The following is a 9,571-nucleotide window of genomic DNA, read 5'->3' as shown; positions in this document are numbered from 1 at the left end:
TTAACTGTCGTTCTGCGCTACCAAGAATTCAAAGAGAACGAACAGTCCGGGTCACTAAGAATGATGCTCGTCAAGGGATCGAAAAGAATTGGGTTAGTTAAGCATACGAGAGCGATAATCATTGATGTCATTTGGCGATTTTGAGACAGAAAATGGATCATATGTAACATGCATTTATAAGTAACGCACACGCTGCGGAAGCTGTAAATTGTTCCTCTTTATTTTACATTTCGTATAGTAATTATGCGTAAGATTTTATATTTATATTTTTTTGCTGAATTTTTTGATTAAAAAATTATTTTAAATTACTTAATTAAGTACAAGAGCGACAATCATTGATAATATAAGTTGTGCTTTGTTCCTCTTTATTTTATATTTTATACAGTAATTGCAATTAAATTTTATTGAGAAAGTTTAATTAAAAAATTATGTTAAACTACTAAAATTTTTTTGTAAACGTTATGCTACAAAATTTCAATGCCATTCAATCGAATTAACTTTTCGAAAAGTGAATGGGATACCGTGTCAGCACGGAACGTGTCTTATATAAATGTTCGTTAAATGCACGTAGAAGTATCGTCTGTCTAGGGGGACTAACCTGGCAAATTAAGATTCACGCGTCTACCAACTTCGCTGGCTGACACACGATCGATGTTTTCACCTATAAATACAATTTTGTATTCTGGTTTTGCAGTCTGGCCATGTTCGATGAAGAGAACGGGAAATTCTCTTTTGCTTCTCTCGATCTCTGTCTTTATTATTTTTTCCGTCAGCGTGATGATAAATCGCGTTAAATTTAATTCAGTTGATGGCAGAGAAAACTACTTTAAATTAATCGCACTTATTACGGATTAATTGTACCTTGTCACGCATAGCGGGTATTAACACAAGTCTCTACAGGTAGTCGTGTATTTGTGATTTATTCAGTTACGTGGCGGAACTTGACGGTTTCCATCACGGCGGAGTATCGGTCTTGTCAATCTGAGCCTCGCTTGTCGAATGCGATGCAATACGAGCTAGAGTTGTTACATTGAATTTACACAATGAAAACTATTTAGTACAAACATATTAAATGTGTATATGTATGTTTTTATAATTGTTTTGTACTTTTTTCTAAAAAAATGAGTAAATCGTGATTGTTATAACAAAAAATTTATTATATATATAAGAAATTGTATGTTTTACGCTGGATAAATCTAACGGCCTATATAAGTTTAACTTTTGTGTTATGATACTGCACAATAATTATTAATAATTTCAATGTTATGTATATAATAAATTTTTTATTATAACAATCCATTTATGATTTATTCATTTTTAAGGAAAAAGAATAAAAGTCTTGATAATAGCATGAATAAATAAAATAAATTAGCATCCGCATGAAGATTTGTAATTTCGTGGAGCTGTATATTCTTGATCGACAAATCGAATTGTGCAAGTTTTTACTGATGGCAAATCATTCTGAGAACTTTGAAATTTTTGAAGTCGCTCAGTCGCCCATGAAAATTGATGGCGGTAGGTTGCTGTTCGCGCAGAAATTCGTAACTTTGTCCGTACCGATTTTTCTATACATAAAGTGAAGATGTATGATTTCCACTAAGGCTAATATTTCTTCTCTTTTTCTCTTCAAGCATTTTAGGTGTATAAAATTCGAAGTCATATGAGGTCGCGTAAAAGTTTTATATTAACTTTCAACTGAAAATTTATGTCTTTTTACACATTGATATACATCACACATGTATGGATAGTTTTTTAAAAAATTTGATAATTTTACTCTGTATTTATCTGCATCAAGTTTTTCTTGAGTCATTATTGTGCATCACTCATCTTACAAGTTTTAATATTTGGCTTGAAACGTGCGTGCGCATTATAGAAATGTTAGATATTAAAATATGTGTTAATTGTAAATCATTTTGCTCAATCAATATATTGTTGAGAAATAATCTTTTGTTATTATAATTATTTTAAAAATCAGTATAATATAATTATTATAAAAATAATTATTAAATATTGACTATATCTTAAATATATACATTTTATTTTAGTTAATTTAAAATATGTTTTTAGTAAATTTAAGCGTTGTTATTGTATTAATATTCAAAATAAGATTATAAATTCGACAAATTTCGTATACAAATCATGTAATTATGCGGATGTAATATTTTATTAAAATACGAACGATGAAAACACGTATTTTCGAAAGCTCAATTGATTCACTTTGACTGCATTGCAAAATTGAATAATTATCAGATAGTTAAATTACTGTAAAAATATGATCATTAAGCATGCGAATATCCGAAATTATAAATCTGAAAATTCGAAGCGGTTAAGTTCAACTGTATCGAGATTGAAATAGGAAATTTCGAAAGCTTGTTGTTATATAAATATGTACAAGTAAGTTTAAGTATCCAATAGCAGAAAAGTACTGGCAATTTGAATTAAGATAAGTTAAAATTTCGAAAGAAATCTGTGTCATAAATATGTATATATAGATATTCGACATTATGAATGTCCAAACATACTTATGTGACAAGAAACTGACTCCAAATATCGCTCCGATCCCGATAATTTCAGAGATTATTAAATATTTTTAAAAAATTATAATTTTTAAATTTTATCACAGTAACATTAATCATTGATTGTAATAATTATAAAATATTGCACATTTCTCAAAGATTGAAATGGATTTTATATTATATATTATGTTTTAAATGGAAATTGTGAAGAGATAGAGAATTATAAATTATTTTATTAAGATTTTCATGAGCGATAATTATTTTTTCAATGACGTTTTAATTCAAACATGTTCAAAATAGCAATGCTTCTCTGACGATATATATTTGACGGTACGTTAGACATGGGTGGGTATGCTTCATTATAACAAGAGACATTGGAGAAGGAGGACAAGCCAAGGACTGCGCAGAGAAACGAAAAGATAGTTTGTTATTCGGTTAACCTTCATATGTGAAGGTACATATATGTTAATCATCAGTAAAAATCTTCTATCTTGGCGATCTTCGATAGCAAGCTTCCGTTCATCTTCTTTAGTATAAAACTAGTATAAAAATAGTTTTCCTTACAAATATATGTAGGGAAGGACTTGCCACGATCGCGTTAAATCGTTATTTTCGAATTATGTTTGCGCTCCTCTGACTCTATTATTGTAATGCCTCGTTTTTATCTTTGTTTTGATCTCGAATGTTCGCGACGGTTGATCGTTCTGTAGGTATAGCCGAGCGTGTCGTGAGCCGATTGGGCCACGTATGAGACCCAAAAGACGGGGTAGGATTTGCGAACCGAAAAGAGTCAGTCGTGACTGAGATTTGCGAGGAATCGAACCTCTGTAATCGAAGTATTAATAAAAGTCTCTCTTCTCTATGATATCCCGCGTACTTCCTACACACACACACACACACACACACACACACACACACACACACATATCTTGTATCGTGTTAAATTTTTGCCGATTTAAATATAAGTTATTAATTATTTTCGAATTGAGGTAGCGGAAAACGACTCACAAAATCGATTTAAGTAACGGGAAATTATACGATTAATTAATAATTAGCTAAAATAATAGAACATTCATGTAACTTTATTTTATAATGCGTAAAATATTTTGTATTGGTAATAATTTAGTTATATATGACATGATTTTGCTTTCGTTTCCTGCGGCGTACGCTATTGTTTACACGCGGTCACCTTGGCATTCGCGTGGCGAGACTCAACTAGGAAGGCAGTGGTGCGTAACGCTCCGTATTATCATTACATTTCGGAACTGGATATCCTTCATACATTACAATTAGCGATTAATGATATAAATTTATTGTTCGTAAATTCAAGGCCTTTTTTCAATTTATATAAGTAGATATTTCACTTCATTTATTTAATCTAAAATAGGAATAGAGGTAATAGAATGGAAGTAATAAGAATAACATAATTATAAATATAAATTGTCTTATTTCAATATTTGAAGTAACAATTATATTTCTTTAATGCTTAATTTCCGAATATAACTTATTGTGTTTTGAATTTTTTTTCTGCCGATCTAAATATAATTACCGAATCAAAAGCACCGAATAATATACCCAATCGAACAATTGAAGTAACAGAAAATCGTAATATATACATAGATGTCTATATATTATTAGACTGCTAACTCCCTAAATTTTGCTTATAATATAAAATGTCCTCGCATTTTATGTACTAACGTGAGCTTTTCTGCGTATGCGTCAATATAATCGTGATAGTATAGGTAGTACATGTGTGGTAGTATGTACATATAAGTTTATGTTCATTTATATTCATATATATACTGATATATGCACGTGCAATCAGGCGCCATCAAAGCGCATGCGCAGCAAAAACATACCTTATATAAATTTGTATAAAATAGACGTTTTATACATAAGAAAAGTTAACAATCTAGTAATATCGAGTTGAAGTATAGAGTCTATGGATATATGTATATTAACCATTAATAAATATATTTATTTCTTAATGTTTTGAATTATATTATGCGCACTTGAATTAAATCGCAATACTAAATTTCGAAGAGGTTCGGAGAGTCCATCGTGTCTTAGCTAGTCATTAATTTGTTTGATATTGCGCGATATAGGCCTAAATTATCAATGTAATTTTTCGGCTATTAATAAAACACCGTCGATGTAGAATGAATTTTAATCGAGCGACGTTTTTAATTAATAAATACAGTCTTTATTAACCTCATATTTAGACACATATATAACACATATGTGACCTATATAAATTTGATATTTATACATCGTTCTAATTTATCAAAATGTGTATTTGACGAGATTTATTCGTTGTTCTCTTTTTGCAGTATATATAATAAAGTGCGCGTCGTGTGTGATTAACGTCGGGAGTGCAAAATACCACACGATCATCACATTTTACTGATTAGTGCGCGCTTGATCATAATTAAATCATATTTTCGTGAGTGAATACCGTGAAGAAGCAACAAAGGACAAATATAAGAGGAGAAGAGGAGATCTAAGGTGACATCGAGCGACAGCAGTGTATCACAGGTAAATATTTATAATTTATTTAAAATATAATATATTTATATAATATTATATTTTATTATTATATATTATTACATATATTGTATAATATTCTATATTATATATATGTGTGTCTAAAATTTCTATTTATTCAAATTATTTACATAAGAGAGAATTAGATTTTTATTTATCAAATTTATGAGATGATTTTAAATTAAAACTTCTTTTAGAAATTGTTTTTTTAATAAATATTACAGACAAATAAAAAATTTAATGTGGATAATAACTATATATTTTCCGAAATAAAGATTAATTATTTTATATAATTTATAATTATAGAATTTAGATTATTATATATATATAGATACAGATATAATTTTTAGATTATTATATACATTTGTATTTTTCTGTTCAATGTAATTTGTGCAATTCTTCACTGTCGTATCGGTGAGTGTTGATTTGTTTTTCACGTGTTAATCTATTATATATAAGATAAAATACACAAATATATACATACACACATATATGTGCATAGAATAAAGTGACATATAAAGGAGAGAAGCATTAATAATCTTCTCAGGCATTTATTTTTCCAAGTATTAAAACAAACGTAATTAAACAGAATATTACAGTTTGTAAAAAACTATAAAAACTTATTCACCGAGTCATAGATTCAGTCACTGAGTTTCGAAAAAAAGGGAAATTTAGTTCGGTCATTGTGCACTACGAGGAACTGAGAGTAAGCAGTTATATAACGAAGATGGCGTGGCCTTTCCTAAAAGTTTATAACTTTATTACGGATATTCCAAGGAGCCCGGAAAGAATTCCCTGATGCGAAAGTTTGACAACTTCCCGTGCTCTTGGCGCGTATTTCAACTTTCTCCTCTTGACTTTTCGTCCGCAACAAAGTCCGTACCTCTTCATTTCTATCTTTCTTACATGCTTTCTTTCCACTTTTATTTCTTCGATTTTTTCTGAAGATATAGCCGCATTCAGAAGAGAGGAAGGGAGAAATTATAATATACTCGAAAGAGATCTTGATTTCCTGTCGCGGTTGAAAATTGCATGACCGCATCCGCGTTCGTATATATGTCGGATCTCGAGTGTAAATTGAACGAGCAAAGTTTCGCACGATCTCTGTTTGCGACCAATTAATCCTTACGAGGAGAAGGAAATAACGCAAGCGTGTAGATACGACAAACACGACACCGAATGCAGCACTCTTTGCTGAAGTTGCAAGGGATCAATATTCTTAATCCTTATCTTCCAGAAAAGTCCATTTCGCGAAATTAAAGGAAAGAGTTGACAAAACAAATTTACGTAATTGAAATCCATGTGCTGTTAAAGTTGCAAATCAAAAATTCAAAGAAAACTGAACAAAATTTAAATAAATTAATTAAAAAATTAACGTTGTCAAATAAATGAAGCATATATGCGTACGCGTTAAAATTCAGTAGTTATTAATATATTATTTATTGGTAGTATACAACTTATATGTTTATCTCTACGAATCTAAATATATGTTTTAATTCTATACTAATATATGTTTCAAATTCTATACAAAATCTGACATTTTATCCTTAAGATACGCTAAAGGCAAATGCGAGAATGTTATGGAAATAATTTCGAGAAGGAAACCTTCGAAAAAAGGCGATTAGCTATATCGGCCAACCATGGATCCCATTTTTCAGATGTTATTGGTAACATTGCTCGATATAAAATTGGCCAATATTCGTTCACAAAAAGCATAGCAAGATTATCTGCAAATTTATATGTAATTATATATTTTGAAAAAAATAGAGAGAGAAAAAAAGATAATATGTCAATACGATAATGTGTCAATTGTAAATACATTTAAAAAAGTGAAAGAGTAGAAAACTATATGTGTACATGCGTGTGTGTGTGTGTGTGTGTGTGTGTGTGTGTGAAAAATTTACTTACTAAGTTCTTCATTGCCATTAAATAAATCGTCAAAATGGATTTTCATACTTCCAACTGACGGCAAGTAATGGAAACGTTCTATAGTCCACGTATCATTTATTACGTTCCCCATTAAATCCCATGTTCCTTTGATATTTTCTAATGTCAGATTAAAGCGTCCTAAATTTTAACAATGACAAAAATAAATTAAAACGATGATATATAAGTATGATGTTATAGAACTTATATGTATAAGAATATAATTTTGTAATATATTTGTAATTATAGTCTTCAAAATAATTATTAAGAAGTTATAACTATTTATTACGCATTATATAATATTTAAGAACAGTCAATTTTAAATCGATAATTATTAATTATATTAGAAGTATATAATCTCATGCATTTATATAATATTATAATTTAACGCAATTACTACAATTATTTTCATTTGGTTCATAATAAAATTTCAATTACTTTTCGTTGAATAATAATTTGACATATAATTAATTTTTTGCCGTAAATAGATTTATTTATTAATTTTTTGTCATAAAGAGATTTATTTTCGTACCTTTTCCACCCATTTGAAATCCGCTTACTTTACCTTCTGCCTTGCAATCACCTTTGATAAATATTTTCGGTACATTTGTATCAATTTCCAAACGAAAGCCATCATCGAGGAAATGCGGTTTCACAGCTAAAAAACTAATATTCGTTAAACCTTTAGTAATAACATTTGTCAGGATTACTCTTCCATATATCTCGTTTCTCTCAAATTCAAATTCGCCGTATTCGTAAGATAATGGATCCAAGGATGGAAAGTCAAATTCTGGAAGTCCTATTAAGATAAAAGAATTAATATTAGTACTAATTTTTTAATATACAAAAATGGATTGATTAAAAAATTTTAAATCTTTTTTATTTTAAATAAATAAATTTTAGATATATAAATTAATGGAAATTTAAATAGCTTTATATAATTGCAATTATAATAAGCCTTATAAATATTTCTAATATTGCAATATTTTACAATAATCATGTATAAAATAATGTACAATATGTAACTATTTTGTAATGAATGTATTGCACTTTAACTTTAATTGTAGTTTTAAATAAATTTAGTATAAATTAAAATGATATAACTAATTTAAGAAAAATACCTTTAATAAATCGTGACCATGATTCTTCTATCGCAAGTTTTAAGCAATTGGAATAGTTGGGAGAATTTCGCTTGCAGACAGTTACAGCTGAAAATAAAAATTGTATTATATAAAGTTATTAAATATATATTTTTTCTAAGTATTGTATTATATAATTGTATTATATAAAGCTGTATGAATTATATATACTTTAAAAAATAAATAATTGTATATGTGTGTGGGACATAATTGAAGCAATAAATATATATTATTAAGTGCATATAGTAGACACAAAGTGAAAAATTTTATTTTATTCTTCTTTATTATTATTATTATTAATCATAAATTAATAAATGTTATTACATCAGTAATCACGCGTGCGCGTGTTGCGATATTCATGCAAATACACGCTAACAAACACTCGCGAACATAAATGAGAGTTCGCGAATATTAGTGTATGAATATATAATTTTTTATTTAGAAAAATTGATCGTGTATTGAACAGGTAACTTTCTATAGTAATAAGTAAGAATAATTATTATAGATATTATTTCATATATTTTAGTAAACTCGATCACAACATATATACAATTCCGGTAATGCTAATTCTTGTTTTTTCTGTTTTCTTGAGAAATATGTGCTACTATTTAAGAGTTTTGATATCAGTTTATGCAAATTTTTATTAATTTTTTATAGGATATTCTGTATAGAAATATATAAAGCATCAATATATCGATTCGCAAATGCATAATTATTAAAATATAAAAGATTTTTACAAAAAACCTTACTAAAAACATAAGTTTAAACATATTCATAACTTACGAAGTTCTTTTGCTATGCATAATCCAACTGCTACAGCACTAATCACACTAAACGTATAAAATATCATCTTATTTACTCAGTTTTCTTGCGAATAGTTCGACTGGTTATAAACGCTAGCTTTATATAGATTCTGATTTCAAGGTTTTTTTAGCCATGATGAAATCATAGTCAGTTTATTAATGCGTGTTAGATACGTGAGTGGCAAAAAAGAACCTTGAGTTAAGATTCATCGATATAATTAAGGAAAATATTTTATTTCTATAATTTCTCTCTCAAAATAAAAAATATTCGTACATTATTTCTTTTGAAACAAATTGTTTTTAAATATGTTATTACATTTGCTATTTTTTGGTTAATTAGCATAAAAAGTTACAAGATTTAAGTAAATAATATATTCCGTTAACATAATAACTTCAGTGATTTTTTAATATTTAATTAACAATTTTAATATTTATTGCTTAAATTAAGAATTTATACACGACATACAGATAAAATATACAAAAATAAGAAAATATTAAGGAATAAGATGTTTTTGCTTAATAATTCTTCAATTTTAATGTTTAAGATATTAAACATATATTTCATATAAAGTCTGGCATTTCTTAATATGTAACAAATATACGAATTTTATGGGAATACTTTAGAGAATGAAACTTTCGAGAA

At 28.0% G+C, this 9,571-nt stretch overlaps 1 protein-coding gene across 1 annotated transcript; it reads right to left on the bottom strand.

Moving 5' to 3' along the window:
* Positions 1-6,476: 6,476 nt before the first annotated feature.
* LOC145966450 (protein takeout-like) lies at positions 6,477-9,041 on the bottom strand. Its single transcript, XM_083090504.1, has 5 exons — positions 8,909-9,041; positions 8,108-8,194; positions 7,519-7,785; positions 6,969-7,127; positions 6,477-6,787 (listed from the first exon to the last, which is right to left on the bottom strand). Exons 1-5 carry the CDS (start codon positions 8,973-8,975, stop codon positions 6,639-6,641), a joined length of 729 nt encoding a protein of 242 aa, XP_082946630.1. The 5' UTR covers positions 8,976-9,041; the 3' UTR covers positions 6,477-6,638.
* Positions 9,042-9,571: the final 530 nt, after the last annotated feature.

The sequence above is a fragment of the Camponotus vicinus genome, unplaced genomic scaffold (genome assembly GCF_025532165.1).
Source record: "Camponotus vicinus isolate PSW18456_S1 unplaced genomic scaffold, iyCamVici1.0 SCAF_2, whole genome shotgun sequence".
Taxonomy (NCBI): Eukaryota; Metazoa; Arthropoda; class Insecta; order Hymenoptera; family Formicidae; genus Camponotus; species Camponotus vicinus.
Note: the sequence above shows the minus strand (reverse complement) of the source record. Positions and strands in the feature narration are given on the sequence as shown.

What these genes read in the sequence shown, in the direction of transcription:
- LOC145966450 (XM_083090504.1), bottom strand. Translation starts at nt 8,975, where the DNA reads ATGATATTTTATACGTTTAGTGTGATTAGTGCTGTAGCAGTTGGATTA. An exon ending in ATGCATAGCAAAAGAACTTC is followed by an intron (nt 8,195 to 8,908) that starts GTAAGTTATGAA and finishes TTTTATTTTCAG; the next exon opens with CTGTAACTGTCTGCAAGCGA. An exon ending in TAATGGCAATGAAGAACTTA is followed by an intron (nt 6,788 to 6,968) that starts GTAAGTAAATTT and finishes ATAAATTTGCAG; the next exon opens with ATAATCTTGCTATGCTTTTT.